This window comes from Lepidochelys olivacea, assembly GCF_965140295.1.
Source record: "Lepidochelys olivacea isolate rLepOli2 genome assembly, chromosome: 15".
NCBI lineage: Eukaryota > Metazoa > Chordata > Testudines > Cheloniidae > Lepidochelys > Lepidochelys olivacea.
The window spans coordinates 15,049,974-15,071,693 of NC_140425.1; the positions used below are offsets into that span (position 1 = coordinate 15,049,974).

General features: G+C 40.2%; 1 protein-coding gene across 1 annotated transcript; it reads left to right on the top strand.

The window, feature by feature from the left end:
- The first annotated feature begins 94 nt into the window (after window positions 1-94).
- On the top strand, window positions 95-20,203 carry CRKL (CRK like proto-oncogene, adaptor protein). The gene is made up of 3 exons (XM_084649046.1): window positions 95-1,126; window positions 5,870-6,335; window positions 17,034-20,203. The coding sequence occupies exons 1-3, from the start codon at window positions 813-815 to the stop codon at window positions 17,166-17,168; spliced, it is 915 nt and encodes a 304-aa protein (XP_084505172.1). The 5' UTR covers window positions 95-812; the 3' UTR covers window positions 17,169-20,203.
- Window positions 20,204-21,720: the final 1,517 nt, after the last annotated feature.

A 21,720-nucleotide genomic window follows, 5' to 3' on the forward strand; every position in this document is an offset into this window, starting at 1 on the left:
AAGCGCAGACTGGCCGGGGCGGCGGGAGGGGCGCGGTGTGATTGGATGAAAGTCCCTCGAGGACGCGGCGCGGTGGCTGGCGCGCGCTCGGCTGCGGGCCGCTGAGGGGCGGGGGAGAGCTCGGCGTGACTCTGGGAGCTCGGGCGGCAGAGACGTGAACGCTTCTCCTTCTGCCACGGCAGGCGCAGAGCCCGGGGGAGCCGGCCCCTCCCCGCCGCCAGACAGGCTGGGCGGCTGCTCCGCGTCAGACACCGCATCTCCGAACCGGCTCACGCTGCCCGGAGATGCCTCCTGTGGGGGGGAGCAGCAGGCTGCACCCTGCCCCTGGGGGCGCGAGCCCAGGCGCGGAGAGCGCCTGCGCGGGGCGGGTTCTCCGGAATCCTCCCTCAGCCGGCGCGGGCCGCCATTTTGGCTCTGGCTCTGGGGACAGGAGCCCATAGGATAAAGCGCGAGCCGAGCGTTTTTCGCTTCCTCACTGCGGCGTTGGCACAGCAGCCGCCCCTCGCCAGCGCCCTGGGCCTGGCTGCGCCCGCCGCCGCTCCGCGCGCCCCCGGGCCCCGCTGCCGGCCGGAGAGCGAGGCGGGAAGGATGCCCCGCACGCCCCGCCGCTGAGAGAGAAGCAGCGGCCCGACCGCCGCTCCCGCCCCACCCGGCTGCACGCTGGGCCTCCGCCTGCCCGGCCACAGGGATTCCTTTCCCGGCCGTGCCCTTAGGTCCCCCGCCCGGGCTTCCCGTCGCTTGGCTTTCCCCGGCCAGGCGTTTCTCTCTTCGGGTCTCTCCGGCCGGGCCTTCGGGCTCCCCCGCCCGTTGCCATGTCCTCGGCTGCTCGCTTCGACTCGTCGGACCGCTCCAGCTGGTACGTGGGCCCGCTGTCGCGGGCGGAGGCGCAGACGCGGCTGCAGGGGCAGCGGCACGGCATGTTCCTGGTGCGGGACTCGTCCACCTGCCCGGGGGACTACGTGCTGTCGGTGTCCGAGAACTCGCGGGTCTCCCACTACATCATCAACTCGCTGCCCAGCCGCCGCTTCAAGATCGGCGACCAGGAGTTCGAGCACTTGCCGGCGCTGCTGGAGTTCTACAAGATCCACTACCTGGACACCACCACGCTCATCGAGCCCGCGCCCAGGTAGGTGCCCCCTTCGGCCAGCCCGCGCCCGGGGACTGTGTCTGTGTAGTACTCGTGCGCCGCCCGAATGCTCGTATAGCCGCATCGTCCTGGGAGCTCTCCTGCAACCCCTTCACCTTCGTGCTTGCAATTGCCTTAAGTGAGGAAGTGGTCGTAGGTTGTATCCAGCCTGTTCTGTGAGTGACTGTACTTGCCTGCCTCAGATCCAGCAGAGGTGGTACTCTCTGTGCTTGGGTCCATATTCCTCCCTACGCCTGTGCCTCCTGCTGATGTGAATTACAACGGACTTGTATAACTGCTTAGAACCCATGCACAGACTCAGTTGGACTATGGTGAACTCATTGATTTTAGTGTTCATTAGCATGTAGGACAGCATTTCCTAAACTCTTAGAAGCTGAGGAACCCCCCCGCCCCCCTTCCATTCAATAAAATAAAATATATGCATTTCCCACTTAGTTCTACAATCTGATGTTAAAGGCCTACCCATCTTAATGTATGTGCCTTTCATGCCCCACACTTTGGGAAATGCTGTTATAGAATATGAGCTAAAGAAATTAATCACTTACTCTGCAGCCAGCTAATGTTTTGTCCTGTATCCATCACAGGACTGTACTTGCCTGTGTCACTAAACTACATTAGAAAATGATTGAGGAACTTGTTCTTTATCCTTAATTTATACAGTCTCTCAGCACCCTGCTTTGAGGTCTTTGGAATCCTGCACAAACAGCTACTATTGAGATGTTATATGAAAATAAAATAAAATACTAAAAAGCTAAACAAAATGGTATTTTAAGAACCAGATTTAGCTCACTTGATTTATTTAGACAGTTTAAAGTCTCCCTATTAGTGACCCCAGTTTTTTAAAGAACCTTTTCAGCTAGACTGATACTTAATTTAAATTTAGCTCCAAACTTAGTTGTCAAATAGGCTTGTCAAAAAATTCTACTGAGTAGAAAAACTTGCTGTCATGAAAAGCTTCCAGATAGAATTATTAAGCAGTGGAATAGTTTTGCCTGGGACCTGGTGGAAACAGCATCACTTGGTATTTTTAAAACTAAATGCTAAAAAATGTTCAGTAGTAATGATCATGCTTTGGCAGAAAAGACAGCTGCTTAGTAATTAACAGGTGGTCTTACCCATTTGCAGGAGCAGTTGAGCAGGACTGCCTGGTATCTCACATTGTCAATCAATGGAGGGTTGTGGCTTATTGCAGATATTCCTTCACAGTCCTTTTGTTTATCTTAATTCTTCTCCACTTGGATACTGCATTGCTTTACTAGAAGTTAAGCCTCTATTCTCAGTCATGTGCTTTAGTGATTTAATTTGGTTTCTTTACCCGTTTGAGGCCTTGGTGCCATCTAACTTGATCACAGGCAAACCCACTCACTCATTTGCCATCTTTTTATTGGCCTTGAGCATATAGGGATGATTTAGTTCAGTGAACAAACTCAGGATGCAGGCAAAACTATAGAAATCAATTGGAATTCTGCCTGCATAAAGAATGCAGAATTGGGCCCTAAGTTAACGCAAACTGACAAGCTTCCTAGCAGTAGTTGTAATACTACAAATGGGATTGATTAGGAAGAGGAAATACGCTATAAGCAAAACTATCTAAATTGTTACCCTAATTCAGCCTTTGTGTTAAAAATTTACAGCTGTAGAAATTCAGTGACATGATGGTAGGATCTTAAAGTTCTTTTCTCTTTAAAGAGACGATGGGATGGGGTGGGAACCAATTTTTTTTCAGCGGCAGCATTTCTCAACTTGTGTTCTTGTAGTATAGGACTCGGATAGCATCGTGACTAGCCAGTTGCATGGTCTTGGAAATAGGTGATAGTATTATTTTTCCCTCCTTGTAAACTCATTGGTACAAATTTTTTTTAGTGGAATATCTTATTCCAGGGTTCTCGTGTTTTGAAGATGCTATTCATCCTTTATTAATTTTAAAAAACAATGTAAAAAACTGCTTGTTGCATACTTAGTGATCAGCTCAACCCTTAGCTTAAAAATACTTATGTAGAGGAGCATTTTTGCATTTAAGAACTAACAATTCTACTCAATTAAGTGAACAGATTATTCTGAGCTGTTTGTTGGTTACTTACGCTTTGAATCAGATGCAAGTTTTGACTGTAATTGCAAGTGTACCTGGTCTCTTGCTCTTGACTATATCAGAGTATTGTATTTTTTCTTTTTGTCCTTTCTGACTTCAGTAGTTCATTTTAAACAAGTATTGTTCCATATGATTTTTTCCTGAATAGCTTGTTAAATTGATGGGTAGTCTTTTTTTTTTTTTTTTTTTTTCCCTCCAGAATGTTATGGGTTAAGCTTTGACAAGTTTAACAGTAAACTTGTCTTTATTCTGTGTGTGGTATTTTACAGCACTTTTCCCACTGTTGGTATAGCAGCAATGTAGCTGCATAAGTGGAAGCATTAATATGGACTAGTCATAGAAGTTCTTATCATTGTGGTTAGCCAACATGGTAAATCTATTTCTGGCCTACATTAGTGCTTCCCCTGTTAATACCAGTTAACCTGTACTAGATCAATGATGGGCAAAAGAAACACTAGCATTGTTGGCTGTAGTGAGGTGTGATTGTGAAGTGTTCTCAAACTGTGAAGGCATAGTAATAAAATGAAGAATAGTAAATAAAATGAAAATTACCTAAATGGGGTACCTTTATGTTCTCAATTTTAGTATACTTTTCTTTTCCATCGTTTTTAAGGAATGGGGCAACTGCTGAGCACCAAAAGAAAGTGTGTGTTTTGTACGGATTATTTTTGCTGTAAAGTAATCACTGTTCTAGGCTACTGGGAGCTTATTTTTAAATACAGTTTTATTGCTGTTTCTGAAGTACTAAGGGTGAAGCTAGGTCAGTTGAAGCAGCAGTTATGCCTTGGGTTGTCTTCTGTTGCAACCCCCATATCCCACAAGGGTTTTCAGGCTGCTGCAAGGGGGCTGGAGACACTCCGCTACTTTTCTTTGTATTTTGGGTCTTCCTGAATAACTCCACTGCCTGCCTCTGCTCATCTCTTTCCCACGCAGTAACAGTACAAAACTGCCATGATTCTTGACTGTTTCAGTGCTGCATACAGAGTTCTGCATAATGGCAATAATCTGAACAGGCTTTTTAATTTCACTCTGTTAAGAAAAGTTCTAAAGCAGCAGTCAGAGAGGCAAGATTGGAGTCTGCAACCATATGAGCTAGAAACTTTTTCATTTTAAATAACTTACATTCTGTAGAAACTGACACTAGATCACCATACTTGCCCAGGGAAGCTGCCACCTTGTGATGGAGGAGTGGATTTTTCAAACCTTGCACTATAGGATTATTGTACGTGTAAAAAGAGGAATGCATACTTAAGTCTTAAATTTCCTTTTTTGTAAGGACAGTTTATCTAGCGTTACCCAGCAAATTGAGACTATTTTACAGTGGAATTTAATTCTACACCATTTTATCTCTGGGTAATCTCATCCACAAACACAAGTTAAACTACTGTCTTTATACTGATGACTGACAGATCTACCTCCCTACTCCAGACTTGTCACCTTTTGTCCAAACTAAAATCTTGTCCTGTCTTTCTGATGTCCAGCTGCCAACACAAGCTAAACATGGTTAAAACAGAGTTCTTAATCTTTTCTCCCAAACTCTTCCTGTTACCTCTTTTCTTGATCACTGTGGATAATAGTCTGTCTGCCTGTTGCTTAGGCCTGTAACCTGGGTGTCAGCTTCAACTCTGACTTCTTTGGGTCTTCACATCCTGACTATATTCTTTCTACATTACATCTCTAAAATACAACCTTTCTATCAATCCACACAACTAAAACTCTCTTCCAAGTTCTCATCATCTTGCATGTTGATTACTGCAATATCCTTTTCTCTGGCCCTGATAAATGCAATCTTGCTCTGCTTGTTGCCATTCAGGATGCTGCCATAAATTAATTTTTCAAGTCTATCTCTGACCATGTCACCCTCTTTTTGTATTCCTCCACTGGCTTCCCATTCTCTCTTATGACAAATGTAAGCTGCTTGTATTCACTTTCAAGGCCCTTCACAGTCAATCTCTACCCTACCTGTCCTCTCTCATTCAATATCAAGTTGTGGATGCCTGCCTCTGTCCTGTGTCGCAAGCCTCCGCTACCTACTTGTTAAATTTTCAAACAAATGCCTTTGTTGTTTCTCCTATGTTGCCACGCACACTTCTGTGAAACTACCTCATTATTCACCTTCAAATCTCCTTTGCTGTGATGCCTATGAAAAACTTGACAATATCCATCTGTTGTCTCTTCTCTTATACTTAGATTGTAAGCCTTTGGAGCAGGAATGTCTTTTTGTGCTGTGTTTGTATAGTGTGTAGCACAATGTCTAGGACTTCCAGGTGCTAAGTTAATTAAAATAATAAAGTACCTTGCTGTATTGAATCAGTAAGATAAAACATACATCCTTCATCCATTTTTCTCCAGCCTCCATGAAAAATTTGACTTTTTAAAATGAGTTCTTGAGAGACTACACAGTATATAGCTTTTAGCTCATTGTTTAGTTAGAGACTTCAAGTAAGCACTAGTCGTACTAAATGCTTCAAAGTGCTATCAAACTGGTAATCTAGTAACAGCTGAATTTCTTAGTATCTCTTTATCACTTTTTAACAATAGACTATTCATTAACATTAGAGTAAATTTTGTTACCCAGTATACAGAATAAGGTAAATATCTACTATTAAAAGTTTTATTATTTAAATATTCAGGTATCCAAGTCCACCAATGGGATCTGGATCAGCCCCTACCATTCCCACTGCAGAAGAAAATCTGGAATATGTTCGGACTCTCTATGACTTTCTTGGGAATGATGCTGAAGATCTGCCATTTAAAAAGGGTGAGATACTGGTAATTGTAGAGAAGCCTGAAGACCAGTGGTGGAGTGCCAGAAACAAAGATGGTCGTGTTGGGATGATCCCTGTTCCTTATGTAGAGAAGCTGGTGAGATCATCCCCTCATGGGAAACATGGGAACAGGAATTCCAACAGCTATGGTATTCCAGAACCTGCCCACGCTTATGCTCAACCTCAGACCACGAGTCCCCTTCCCTCTGTATCCAGTACACCTGGAGCAGTGATCAACCCTCTGCCATCAACACAGAATGGACCAGTCTATGCCAAAGCTATTCAAAAAAGAGTACCATGTGCTTATGACAAGACGGCCTTGGCACTAGAGGTAAGATTTTTATCAAGTTCTATGTTTCTAACATTTTCAGTAGTTAATTTAATAAAATAAGAGCACAACTTAGTTGAAATGTTGGCAACCTGATTATGTAATTCATTTGAGTCATTCATTTGTGTGGTTGTCTTGAGTAGATTGGGCTTCGCCTGACTCTCTAACTCAAGTAACTGAGAGAACAAGGTCTTTCTTCATACCATAACAGCTCTACAAAAAGAATTGCTTCATCCATACCACTTCCCTTTAGAAAGGGACTAGAGTACATATAAAAGATGTACCTAATTCAGATTCTTTTCTTTTTCCATAATATGAATTGTTTACTAGGTTGTGTTTGTAAGAATAATGGGATGGGCACACCCTGCCCTGGAAACATGTGGGTCCATCACCTCTGTCAGTGGCAAAGGAAATAATAATCTGGTTGGCTTGGCTATTCTCCTGCACTTGAACTATGTGTGGTGCTCATTGAGCTTTGTTTTGCAGTGGGAATCCTGGAGGGCCACACTAGTGATCCTGGTTGGGAGAACTAGTTCTAGCATCCTCCAGAGATAATTAGAACTAATATGTTGGGTATGGTGTGTTGAACAAATGATTTATGGCTATGCTTTGTAGCCCCTGAATAGTTTGGTGAGCCATGTTTAAGCATGGTTATAGCTAAACTAGTTTAAAACACTGAAAAGGGACAAACCATGTTAATGTGTTTTTTAGATGTGGTAAATTTGGTGCCATCAATGCTGGCTGGCCACACCGCATTATCTAAAGTTAAACATAGGTCCCGTTCTTGACATCTCATGTGAATGAAGCTGAAAAACCTATCCACTAAATGTCGCTGGAAGCAATGGATTGTCACAGAATGCAATGCTGAATGCAGTGTTGTATAATTGTGGCTCACTTGCTTTCAGCAGGGAGTGGGGAGATAAGGGAGAAAATGCAAGAAGAGAGCAAGCAAAGATATTATATATATGGCTTCTTAGGTATGTAAACTTTTTATTAAGTAATGGTCTCCATAAGGAGACTCTTCTGAACCTTCATTGGTGCTCTGCTTCAAAAACATGGCAGAAACTAAGGCTGTTAAAGCAGATGCCTCCTGTCTACAGACCCAGCAATTTTATATACCTTTTAAAATAATGTTGTCTAACAATTTTCCTACCTTTTATTCATTTAAATGTCCCTTCTGCATAAAGTGACACTGTCAGGGTCAAAAATTGGACCTTAACTGGCAGGGAGAGGATTCTTGATGTGTTCTTGTGAGGAGACTAAAGATTAAAATGCACCAAAGGATTCTACTCTGGGAGTGGGGGGAAAGCCATTGGCCCACTATTTGCAAGAAGCCCTACGCTAACATATTTGTGCAAATAATATAGGCAACAATTTTTCAATGCCATGTTCAATATACAATTGCATCCTGCTGAGCTACTCCTGCTTCGGAAATCAAGGCAGGAGGCTTAGTTTGGGGTGGGAAGAGCATGCCATGGAAGCTCGAAAAGGAGGGGTGGGGAGAACCTGTGATAACTTGCCCAAATATACTTTAAATTTTCTTTTCCGTAACTCTAGCTATGTGGTCACTTCAGACTCTCACCACTGTTCCTGTGGAATTAACTGCCTCAGACCAATGGGGCTCGATTGTTGAACCTCCAAATATCTGGAGTCTGATTAAAAGGTGGTCTTTTCTTCTTGTGCACGCTTTCATTGCTTCTGCCTTGTCAGTTCTTTGGGGAGGGAGATCTTTCTGCCCAATCATCAGTTTTAGCTAAGAATTAATATTGGGGGTCACATGGTGTCTTGTCAGAGACCTCTGAAGTGAAGTTAGGAGGGGCTGCTCAACTTCTGTTCATAGTCACAGTGGCTGCAGCTCTTCCATACATCTACATACAGAATCTCAGCAGCTACTATACTATCTTTTCCAGTGTTTCCAGTGGATATACTTACCAAGGAATTCTTTTGTGGTCTTCATTCTGCTTCCCTAGGACCTAGGTGGACCTCTGAAGCACTGACCAAACATGTAGGGCCTTGAAGAGGCAGAGGTTTAATATCAATAAACTAAGTAATAGTTCCTGTAAGGTCATAGTTTAATGCCAGAGTAGTCAATAGGCAACCTGCAGGCCAGGTCCAGACTGCGAGATGCTTTTAAACAGACCCAAGGATATATAGGAATTCTGTGGAAGAACTGGGCATAGAGCCCAAATTTTATTATCCTCAATCTTATGTTTTAGCCAAAAGACTATTCCCCCACCCCGGTCTACTCCCCTCCACACACACTTTCAGAAGCTCTGGTGGAAGGAGTTTGGGGGTAAGGGACATCCTACCTTAGGTTTCCCAATATTGGGGATTTCATGGCTTTCTACTGGTTGTCTTAAATTTACATGAGCTTATAATCAGGACTTGAAAAACTTACTTGACACCTGCTAGTCTGAGGATGAAGCCCTGACTGTGCCAAAATACACCAGTACCCAAAGCAGTGCTCTCTCCTGTTGGTTGGGTGCCTCCTTTGCTTCATCTCTCCTGGCTGAATTCTCTGCCACCAAGTTAATGGTGCCAAATACCCTTGTTGGATCAGTTAATGCTGGGTACCCCCTTAAATAAAATGTATGCTGTTAGCCACACTCGGCGCTGATGTTCCCATGTCCTGAACTAGACTGACCTCAGCCCATCACAGAAATGGAGCTGCTGCCTAAGGAATCAAGAGGCCCTTACCTACCATGTCAGAAGAGGGCTCTCGAGTTTGTGCTGGTCTTCCTGCAACCCAGGCAGAAGGCTCTTTTTGTTTATTGGGGTGAGGACCTACTAACTTGGCAGAGTCCCTTGGTAGTGGGGGGGTAGCCTAATACAGTGCCCTCTGTGAGTGGCAGCTATCCTTGGGGTACTATGTTCCTAACAAAAGCCTCCCCACCCAACAGGGTCGTCCAAAGCAATAGTAGCCCCAATCTACCAGTAGCATCAGCCAGAACTCTTTGCTGTGGCAATGTCATCTTAATTCTAAAGAGACATCACTGCATTGTTTAACACCGTTTACATTACGAAGGTTATCTTTGCAATCAGAAGAGTTAGTTCCCCGTAAGTGTGTTTTTTGCTTTGTTTTGTTTTTAATGAAAGCTTAAATTTTGCAAACTTGATGACATTTTCTTAGGAAAGATTCCTGTTCACTGTGGAGGGCAGTTTTTCAAGTCCTACTTTATAACCAGCTTAGAAGTGGCTTATTTCATTTTTCAGGTGGCATTTGACTGCAAATGTATAGCTGTGGAAAAGTTTTGAGTATGTCACTGAAGTATTTATTTCACCAAAATAGATATCTGTTGACCTTAATTATATAACTGACTTCTAGACTCTCTCTCTTGGGCTTGTTACAATTAGGTTACAAAGAAAACAATTAATAGTATAGGAAAATTGAGGCACAAGTAGGACAAAATGTGCCAGTAGTTAGATTCCCCTGATGATGATGTACAAAACTGTGAGTGGCAAAAATTAGGCTACTTTTTTCATTAATGTTCATACAGCAATGGTAAATTTCCTTTGTGGAAGAAAACAGTGTAAGTAAAGATATTTAAAATGCTTAATATTTTAAACATCACATCTACAACATCTGTTTACATAATACTTGAAGCTACACACGTACACACAAGTTACAAGTGTTTATTTTGAGACTACCACCAGGACAAGTCCCATAGACATCCTATATTAATCATAGGAATCCTGGCGCCAATTTTTTTGTTCCAGTCTCCTTATTAGATGAGGTGTACCAAATCCTCACTTCAGTGCCTTTGTTGGCTTACTGCTAGAGCTTTTTCTGGATGAGATTTTTAATCTAGCTATATTGGGAGTCTCTTCATTTCTCTTCTCCCCCCAGATGTAGGTGTGCTGGAGATGCTGGTTGAAATTCTGTGCTGTACCTTGGAAGAGATGGGGAATCTAAGGGGTCTTTAAGCCACCTTTGCACCTACCACTTCAGGGCAGCCTTTCCCTAGCTGTTCGTACACCACTGTAATTCCCTATACTGGGATTGCAAAGAGATCCTTGGAAGATAACCTTATGGTGTCTTCCTCAGTCCCTGCACTGGGGGAATTCTGTTCCTGTAGGATGTCATTTTTAGGCCCCCTATATGCCAATTTGGTGGTTTTACTTGGTGTGAAGAGACTTTAATGGATGACAGTCTTGCCCCCTAGTCCAAGTGGCTAGATTCTTTGGCCTGGGCATCTCATTTCTCTACCATCCTCTGCTGTCCCTTAGCTTTGGCACCCAATGTAACATGGAAATATTTGCATAATTTCCCTGCTGTTGACTCCTTTAATCTCCCAATGACACCCTTCCCTTCATCCCTCCTGCTGCCCCTAGTGACCTAGCATGACTGCCACCTCTACATAGTACCAGCTTCTTCCTTCCACTTAGCTGGACTTTGCTGCAGATTGTACCTCTCTTCACTGCAGCAGTTTAGCCCCAGCCACTATTTTCCTGGTTCAGTTGGACCTCAGATACTCTTCTCAACCCCATATTGTGCCTGGTTTTGAATGGGTAGCCAAATCTTCATGATCCATTCAGTATTGTACACCAACAGTGATTCTCTCAGCAGAATTACCGGTTGTGAGGCAGACAACCTGCCTGTTAAGAATTGGAATGAGATTACCAACTCCAGATAGATTCCAAACAGTCATTTGATTATTTCTGACAGCTATTGACCTAGTCAGCTACCAGTGAACCACTGATTTACAGTTATGATTTGCATCTCCTGTGTTCCATGGTCAATCCTGTCCCCAAACACACATCACTTGTGTCTTCATGAAATTGTTAATGAGTAGCTGTAAAATTCACTTGGATGTAATCTTATCATTTTCTATAAATAAAATGATATTCACCAAACTTCTTCCCTTTTTATGATGCATGAATCAGTTCCAAATGGAAAACACAGGTATGGAAGAGTCTAGAGTACATGAGTAACACTTTGACTAGCATACTGCAAGAGCTATATTTCCTGGGGCTTTGAATTCATGCTGAAACTGGAACATAATTTAAAATACATTCCAATTTTATCATTGGGTGGGACTAAATGTCTGTACCTCTAAAGAATTTCTCATTTCAAGAGTCCAATATTTTACTCTTCCCTCCCAGACATATTAACATGCTTTGCAAATGAAGTTAGCCTCAAAACATCTGAGATAACTAAGCATTGACCTTTTTTTATGAATTGGGGATAATGAGGTCTTGAAGCTGACTTGTCCAGGTCATAAAAGAAGTTTGTGGCAGAGCTGGGAAATGTACCCCCCAGGTTTTGACTGTCCTGTGGTTAAGCTGTATTCTGAACCTTGCTCATTCTCCTGACTTCCTCCACTCACCCTCTGTCCCAGGCCCTAATTATGACCATCCTTAGTAGTGGCTTAAATTACTTTCTGATCAAATATTTTGTTCTCTAGTGTTTTTTATTCAGAAGAGCATGGGAACATCTGAAACACCTCTATAATTTGCCATTGTTGACCTTATTTTTCCACAAACATTTTGTTTTAAATCATTTTCAGTATGCTGACTAATCAGATATAGGAAGTTTATATATTAAATTCTCAAACAAAATATAAAACTCCTAAAATACATCCCACAGTGACTTGACATTGCATTTTTCAGAGTAACTGCCATGTTAGTCTGTATTCGCAAAAAGAAAAGGAGTACTTGTGGCACCTTGGAGACTAACCAATTTATTTGAGCATAAGCTTTCGTGAGCTACAGCTCACTTCATCGGATGCATACTGATGAAGTGAGCTGTAGCTCACGAAAGCTTATGCTCAGATAAATTGGTTAGTCTCCAAGGTGCCACAAGTACTCCTTTTCTTTTTGACATTGCATTGACATTCGTTAACATGTCTGCTCAAAATCTTGTTTCAGAATCCTTTTCACAAAATCTTCTGAAGGAAACAGCTTTACTTTTGTAGATATAGTATGAGAGGATGTTCAGAAGCTTCTACTAATAATAATTGTTAAACATCTTCTTTAGAAATACGTGGTGAGTTCTGGTGCATCGCTTCTACATCCACTCTCCTAAAGCCTTTTTTCTTTCAGTGCTGCTCAGCAGAAATGTATTCAAGAAAAGGAAATGTTCATGTTTTGTTAGGAAACTTGTGGCCACTAGAACTTTTCTTAAAAGCTATTTCTTGGAGTAAATCCATGTTAAATTAACTTTGGTGTAGAGCATGTGTTTGGAAAACGTAAGGTGAACTAGCAGGATCATATTTTACACACTAAGTACTCCTCTACTAAGCAGCCCTTTATTGCAAGATAGAAGAAATAACATTCTGAATGTGATTTAATACAATTTTTTTTGAAGTCAGACAAAGCGATAAAGGTGATTGGTGTTGTGGCGTTCTTCCATACTGTATACAGATAAATATTCTGGGAGATTGGTAAAATGGATTCACCTTGCTGTCAGTGCTCAAATTTGGTTGACTGTTTTCTTGTTGTGAGGAGTTTTACCACTTCATGGATAAAATTCACCTGCTTCAGATTAAATTGGTTGGTTTTAGGGTGTAAGAGCTTTGGAGATCTATGATGCAAGTTGAGTGCACAATCTGCATTTTAGAACTATGCCCTGACAGGTTATTTAAATCTAGCACCATGCCATTAGGTCCTTTTATTTATGTAAATTGTCAGCAGCTTCCTAAACATACATTTTAGGCCAGTACTTTAGTAGTCTCCTGGTGCTGAGCATGACAGTTTTGTCTCTAATCTTCCTTTCTGGGAAAAGTCACCTGGGCTGGAGCAAGAGGAAATCGTTCTGAAATAGGTTGTTAGCTAGAGTGTTGTCACTGTTCAATGAGTATTTGTCACATCCAAAATTTGATTATGGTAGTGCCCTCTGTGGGGCTAAAACCATCCAAACTCCAGCTGATGCAGATGCATACAAATATGCTTCTGCTAGGGAGGTAAAAGGTTAAACTGTTACGGTAAGCATTAGGCTTACCAGTTAACAAATGTTAACTGTTAACCCCAATGTCCCTGCATCAGGAGGAAGCGGGAACCCTGCCATGCTAGTGTTGTCATCTCCTTCCCCCCCCCCCACCGCTACCTTGGTTAATAGGTTAAACTATATAATTGTGATCGTTTAACTGGTTAACTTTTTTGCCAATATTTACATCCCCAGCTTCTGCTGCATATACCTTTTTGCTCCATAATTTGTACTGGCTTCCAGTTCAATTCTAAAAAGAAAAGGAGTACTTGTGGCACCTTAGAGACTAACAAATTTATTTGAGCATAAGCTTTCGTGAGCTACAGTGGTATGCAGCCGATGAAGTGAGCTGTAGCTCACGAAAGCTTATGCTCAAATAAATTTGTTAGTCTCTAAGATGCCACAAGTACTCCTTTTCTTTTCGCAAATACAGACTAACACAGCTGCTACTCTAAAACAGTTCAATTCTAGGAGCAATTAAAATGGGGCTGGTGGTGGTCAGTAAAGCCATATATAGTTTAAATCTTAGTGTCCCACTAGTTGATCAGCCAAAGTGCTGTCAAACTATCAGTCCTAAGTTAAAACATCTTGGAGATGGAGACAGGAGATTCTTAGTAAAAATCTGGAATTCTTCAATTTTCTTCCCAGCTGGTGGGGATTCGACCTTTGGGGCAGGCAGTAAGGCATATCTGTCTGAGAAAGCTTATGTGAGAGTGAGGTAGGTCTCTCTTCTGTGGAGAGTAGGAGAACCTTGAGTCCCTAAATTGTTAGTCTAGTCTGATATGGTTTTGTTGTCTAATGTTCTAAATGCTGTACACATGCTTGGAGTACAATAAATTCAGTCTGATAAATCTGAGAAATACACAAGGTGGAAATGAAGTACTACAACAGCAAATTGCTTTCAACTGACTTGCAGAAAATTTGAACAGAGCAGAAATAGGAAATGTTTCACTAGTCTCCAACCACTGTACTCATGAGTCCCAATGATAGTTGCTGAATATTTCCAGCAAACTGTTACCTGAAACCTCTGTCTGTTTTAAACAAAGTCAGTATTAAATGTACAATTGCATTTCTGTCAATGGTAGTCGTTTTAAACTGGGAGAAATAAATGGGTATAAGTGAGTAAAATTTTGAAGGAGATTTTGATTTCTTTTGAAAGGTTACCTATTTTAAACTAGTCTCTTATGATATATTATGGTATTTCCCCTTAGAAGCGGCAGGGAGGGGTTGAAAAACTTAACATTTTTATGTACAGCATAAAGCTTACTTAAGTATCTATGTAAAGAGCAGTTTACTAGTTTTTTTTTTAAGAAGTTGCTTCTGAAGAACGTTCAGCATTTACATGTTCATAATGGCTGCAAGGAGATTGCTGCTGTAGGTAGCTTAAATTGTACTTTAAGCAAGGCTCCTTTAATAAAAGTTTAAAGAGAGAGCATCAGCTACATATAGCCTTTCAAGTCATTTATACAAATAATATGCCTAGTAGTCTTATTCAAATGGTCGTAAATAGTCCATTTAAACAACTGGCTTGAGGGTATCTGGTACTAATTCAACTTTGTGAAAAATACTTAGGAATTTTCTTTATATGTGACACTTTTGTTGAAAAGATATAAAAATCTTATTTGACTAGAAACTGCAACAGCAATAAGCACGGACATAAACATGGAGTGTCATACAAACCTGTAAAAACAATGTCCTCGCTGCAATTTAAAGATGCTGGCACAGATCGTTTTTAGATTAGATGAACCAGTTTTAAACATTACAATCATTTTAGGTAACTTGGTCTAAATAGTCTGACTGGGGCTAAACTGTGGTATTAGAAGAGACTAGGCTAGAACAGGATTTTTTTTTACAAACTGAGGGCCAAATACAATTTACTTAGTGATTTTGCTGATACACTGGAATGCACAGGGTAAAGAATTATAAATACCACATTTAGTAAGTACTTGTTAAAAAATACTAAATACCAAGGGAAAGCTGTGCACCTGGTGACCACTCTTTGTATAATATTTAGCTGCTGTTTCTTCATTGGATGGGCAGGTGATACTTAACATCTGGAAAACTTTCTCCCCATAGCATGGCAGAGGATGGTGTTCTCTGCCATTCCACACTAAACTAGTCAATTGTCTACATTTTGATTTACATTTTTGTTCAAAACAAAACAGGTTTTCAACCAGCTATAGAGCTGGTCAGGTTTGGAGGGTTTTTTTAACTATATTAAAAACTTAAACCCTGTAAGTTACAAAATTTGAAATGTTTCACTGTTCTTTCAAGCAGCTCAATTTTGCACCTTGCTCATTCTACTGATTGCCTCTATTCCCTGCAAAATTCTTTTTGGTTTCCAATTGCTAGTTAATATCCACCTGGTGTTTGCCTCTGCTAGTTGTTGCTTTCCCATGTAGCAGCAGAGTTAAATTAACTGGATTCTTGTCCATTTCATGGCTGCTAACTTTGGAAAAGCAAAATGGAAAACTGACAACTTTTTTTTGTAGTTTGGGAGAGCTATAAGCATCAGCAGAAGCAAACACTGAAGATGGCTGCAGAATTAGGAAGACAGCACCAGTGAAAATTTTGAAAAAATGTTCTTCATTCATTACAGCTGGAAGCTTTTCTTTAAAATGAAAGCTTTGATTCTGACAAATTAATTGTAATTGGCCCCCATGTTCACTCAGGAAGGTGGTGAATTTTCCATGACTGGATTCAGTATAGCCGGCACCGGCTATTCATGTGTCACTACTGAATTGTATGAGCTGCTAAAATGTTACATTAAGAGAGAGGTTAAAGTAAGCATCTGCTGCAGTTCCCATATTGATACAATGTAATTATGAACAGAACAGGAAGGCAGGGGGTAAAGTTTGAATGGGAGAATGTTCTGAAGTATTTAAAACATTTGAAATATTTCAAAGATATTAGCCAACTTACTTTGACACTAGTTGGTAGTAGAGATGCTGGGTATTCTGCTTCATGCACTGCTCTTTCTAAGCTATAGGTAGTATCCATTTTTCAAAAAAGTCTAACTTCCAGCTTATTTAGCATTAAGTTCCTTAGTTCTTGTTATTTTCATAAAGGAAGGGAAGGCATTGTCTTGACATTGCTCCTGCTCTTTAACAAATAGCAGTGATAGAAATGGTGAAAAAAGCTAGAATCTTTATTTTAGCTCTTATAAATGATAAAAGAATTAGTTTCAAATGTATTTTTTCTCTTTAATAGGAAAGGTAGCATTGATTTAGAAAACTGACTACTGCATCCCCTCAAGCAATTAAAATAAATGTGACCATACAATGAATCAAGATTTTTCCTGTAACTCTGAAATTCAACCTTGTTTAACAGCACTGACCTACTTAGAGTTGGAATCTTTAACAGTGTGAATACTGCATTCCTTTGAAATATAGACATCACATTTCATTAAAACTAACATAGTATTAATGAAATGTAATGTCTATATTTCAAAGAGGTATCACTGTATGTGTAAGCTAAATATACTGTTGTACACCTAAAGTAAATAATAAACCACACACTCTCTCCCAGAGGAAAGACTGAGAGGAACACATTGTTGTTCCTGTATAATTCAGTTAATTTGCCCCATGAGAAAAATGAAGGGGAGGGGGAAATGTGTACATAAATGTAAAACCTTACAAAAACTTGTAGTTAGAGTAACTTACTTTGAAATTAATCAAGCTATTTTTCTCTAAATCTTTCTCCCCAGTTTGATTGTATATCTTTATGCTAGCAACTGTAATCCTGTAATGTAGTAACACTTTTTTTTTATTATGCAGGTTGGAGACATTGTGAAGGTTACAAGGATGAATATAAATGGTCAGTGGGAAGGTGAAGTCAATGGCAGAAAAGGGCTCTTCCCTTTCACGCACGTCAAAATAATTGACCCTCAAAACCCAGATGAAAATGAGTGATTCCTGTTGCCCAGCTTACACTGCTGCTTCATTTTTCTGGCTATGATAAGCATCATTTGAGGTGGGGATGATGACTGTTAATGGCACATTGCTAGCATTGTCCATTTTTCTAGCTTGCTGCAGTTTGATGGTTCTTTTTATACACATTTGGAATGCACACCACTGAAGTCATACGCTGACCATACCATAGTTGCATCATCCAGACTGTAGTATCACGTCTAGAACTATTTTGGCCCTTAAGCTGGAGAGGACAAACCATATAGGCAGATAAGTAGGAGCAAGAAAATAATCTTTTCTGTTTGAGGCTTTCAGGAACAGCATGTTTTACTTACTCAGTAGGAGGGGAGTTCTAATCCTCAGATCAAATATGAAACTTTTGAATCACTGTCCACCCAGAGCAACAACAAAACAACTGCAATTTTTTGGCTGAGGAAGGGAAGACCTGAATTTGAGATCAAATTTGTCCTAAGATAATATAGTTAAAACAAGTCTCTTTATAGATCAATAATTGGAACTCTTGTGCAGCTATTTGATACAACTCTAAGCTTGCTGTTGACTTAGAAATAAAGTTTGTGTGATTAAAGTAAAGACATTTATAAAAACTTTAGTTGACATTGTAAATGGTAGCCCATTTTGTCATATACATAAAACCAATTCTGCAGAATATTGAATGCAAATATAAAAGTTCCTGGATGATTTGCAAGCACTAGAACTGTAGAAACGAGCTTTAAAAGAGAAACACTTAAGCCTGGTCTACAGACTTTTGTACTGGTATAGCTCTTGAGGAGGAGTATAAGGTTTTTTGTTTTTTTTTAACAGTTTTACTAGTACAACCTGGTTTGGGGGAGGGGATGAAGAAATAAAGGTGCCTTATACTGACATAACTTATCAGTATAATTGCATCCATACCAGGGGGTTGTACCACTTTAAACTTTTATAGGTAAACAGAGCAACTTGTGCAGATGAGCCTAACTCCATGACCTTCTGCCTGCCTCTTTTTAAATGAATTTAAAAATTTAAATAAACAAAAATACATGTGTAAAATTATGCTTTTTTTAACCCCTGGGAGGCTCTGTTTATATCTTCCCTACAGAAGAATGTATTCTTATCCACTTTAGGTATTAAGGATGCCTTCAAGCTTAGCAAAAGATGCAGAAATCAAAACTTTGCTTTCAGCATTTAGAGGAACTTATGTGAAACATTAACACTTAAAAGAATACATGTTCTGACATAAAATGAAAAAAATACTTTTAGGGCTGTTGAGCCCTAAGCATATGTTGCTCTGAACTCTGTATTGAAGTGCCTTGAAAAAGGCACTGAAGAATGTTTGTTTAAAAAAAAAAAATATGCAGCCACTGTTCATTTTTAGAAAAGCATCTCAGCTTACCTGTTAATATTCTGTAGTGCTCATCAAATGGCTGACAGTCTGGAGAAACTCTTCTTAAAGCATTTTACTGCCAACCAAACTTACTGTGAAATAGAGTAGCATTGACTAAAAGTGTGTGGTGCTGTAGGCAATAACCGTTCTTTGCAATGGAAACAGTTATGCAGCTCTAGAAAGCGAGTGTCCCTGTTTGTGTCTGGACCCTACTGTAAGTTATGAAGCTCATACTACTGAAAGTTATCTTGTACTTAAATGGCACTAAACTCAGTCTGCAATAAGGATATCTTATTTTGGCCCTGGCCTAGCTGTTGACAGCTGTCATCACTGTAGAGTTTTTCATTTTTAAAAAAATCCCTAAACATGATTGATTTGGAAAATTTATCAAAAATAAGCATTTCCTTACACCCTCCCTCATTGCATATACTGTGTACCTGGACCACTGTAAGCACTGTCCTGGTAAACTAATCTGGTGCTTCCCCCAAAGAAGCAAACATCTCAGCCAGTGTCAATACAAGAAAGCACAGAAGAATACCTAAAAAAGTGTGAATCTAGTTTTGGACCACTTAAATGGCTCCCTGTGTCTAACACCACCTCTTTTACTAAAATTACATCAAAATGTCTTCATTATTTTCTGGAGACTGCATTTGATCAGTTTGTGTTTCTCCTTCAAAGATTGGTTTCTTGAGATCGTCTGTTGCTTTTCAGCACATCTTCAAAAGTTCCTTGATAGATAACTGTCAGTGTAGCTGTTTGGAGTATAAAATATACTTAATTTTATCAAGTGATGGCTTCAATCTATGCACCATTAAGTGGATTATGTGCCACATTTATGTAGGTGTCTGGGTTTCAAACTAGCAGTGTTGTCAAAACCATTAATCATAAAAGGTTTACTGTTTGTCTTTTCCTCTGGTGTACACATGTATATACATTGAAGCCTCTGATTAGAAGAGTTTTTATTTTAACTTTTCATACTGGTCAGTGTCTATCACTGGATAAGCACTAACTCAATTTATAATTGTTTACAGATCAGGCAGGAATAAATAGAGGGATATAAAGGGACTATATCCTGTTTGGGTTGGGGCTCTGATTATATTTGTAAAGGGAAAAAAATGCATTCTTTGTGCCATTTCATGTGCCTGTAATTAACTTTTTATATTGTATTAACATCCTGGGAATGAGTGGGCTTTTTGTTTATAGTCAAGTTTTCAAGCATTTCCAACTATCTGCATTTGAAAAAGTGAGAGCTGCCTAAAATGACAGCCTCTTGGGACCAGTAGAAGTGTTCCTGTGTAGTTGTCATTTTCTGTTTACTTTTTCATTTAAAATGTGTTCTGGGAAAAGGAAATTTTCGCAGTGGGAAAGGTGGCCTTCTATTTGAGACAGTTCTTCACTGTGTAAACATTAAAACAGTATGTAATTTAAAGACCATGAACTTCAGGCAATAATAAGCAAGCTTTTAAAGTTTATTTTGGGGATCATAGCTTGTTTTATTTTTTGTGCTGTAAAATTAACAGTATTAAATGAATTATATTCTTAGAATACATGGAGTGTCTCTTTTTAAGACTAGTGCCTTTTTATTTTCTTACTCCACTTATTTCATAGTGCTGGTCCCAATATCAAACCAGTGTTATTAGTGCCCTGTTTGTACAGTCTAAATAAAAACAAACTTTTAACATTATCTGTGGTCTGTACAGCTTTCTCCAGTATTATTAGGGCATGTAAATTACACCAGTGATCTTGGAAAACTTCAGCAAGGGAAGGGCCAAGTCTATGTTTTAAACTATTTCCCCTGCCAGATGTGAGAGACAGCATTCGCTGTTCTATAATCTACCCCCCACCCCGTAGGCTGTTGTGAGGGAGAGAGTTAAGGAATAACTATTCTGGGCCCATTCAACAAGAAGCTAGAGATGGTTCTACCTCAATAGAGAGCATAAAAGAAAATAAGCACATTTAACATCACTAACCATAGCCTTTTCTCCTTTACCATTTTCATTGGCTCTCTGGACTACTGACATCTTGATACCTTAAGGGCCAGTCCAAATCTTTTCCTCCATCAGTGAGTATTCCCTGTATAAGCAGCCTTCCTTAAACCTAGTAAAGGATGAACTGTTTTATGCTGTGTACAGCAATAGTTACACTTTTTTTAAACTTACGGTGGCAACAGTTGCCCTTGACTGCTGAAGATGCTCCCATAAGCAAGTGTAATATTTGAACAGACCATCCATATGATAGAGGCTTTCCTCAGTTTTTGATTAACAACCAGTCCAGGTTTTAATTACCTTAGTTAGCTGATGCTGGGAGTAAGTTCCCCTTTGTCCTCCTCCGGCTGCAGTAGAAGTGCAGTGAGTACCTTAACTTTGGATCCTTATGCTTCAACATATGTTTATGTAGTCATCCATGGAATTTTGGTAGTAAAAATAAGTCTAAAATAGAATATTAGCAGTTTAGTCAAACCTGAACTGTACCATGACATGGGGGAAGATAGAGTAGCAGCTCTGAGAACACTTGTTTCACAGGTGCATTTAACTATCTGCTGGGTGGCACAAGGGAGGTGGGGGAAAATGATGTCGTCCCATCATACGATAATGCGAATGGTTAATGAATTCACACAAGGCATTTGGACTTGGTAACATGCAACATTTAAGAAACTAGACTGATACACCACATTTACTCAATGGATTAAATTGGCTGACTGATTTCATAATGTAATTGTAACCAGGAACCATCATCAAGGAGGTTTGGTTCTTGGCTCTATGCTATTAAATATTTTTATCCATGACATGGAGAAAAATAAAATCCACCCCCCTCAACCTTTTCAGATAACAAAAAGTTTGGGAGATGTAAATAAGAGAACAGGTCACAGATACCAAGTGATCCAGATCATGCTCTAAACTGGGCACAAGCAAATAATGTGTTTTAATATGGCCAAATATAAATGTAAGAAAATTCAGCCATGTTTACAAAATGGGGGACTCCATCCAAGGAAGCTGTGACTCTGGAAAAAACATGAGCTCCCAGTGCAATGTTATGGTTTTAAAGGGCTAATACAATCCTTGAATGCATAAATGTCACTCTCAAGGTGTATTTCCTCTATTTGGCATTAGTGCCACTGTTACTGGAATCTGTCCAGTTCTGGTGTCCACAATTCAAAGAGGATATTGAAAAACT

What these genes read in the sequence shown, in the direction of transcription:
- CRKL (XM_084649046.1), top strand. Translation starts at nt 813, where the DNA reads ATGTCCTCGGCTGCTCGCTTCGACTCGTCGGACCGCTCCAGCTGGTAC. An exon ending in CTCATCGAGCCCGCGCCCAG is followed by an intron (nt 1,127 to 5,869) that starts GTAGGTGCCCCC and finishes TTAAATATTCAG; the next exon opens with GTATCCAAGTCCACCAATGG. An exon ending in AGACGGCCTTGGCACTAGAG is followed by an intron (nt 6,336 to 17,033) that starts GTAAGATTTTTA and finishes TTTATTATGCAG; the next exon opens with GTTGGAGACATTGTGAAGGT.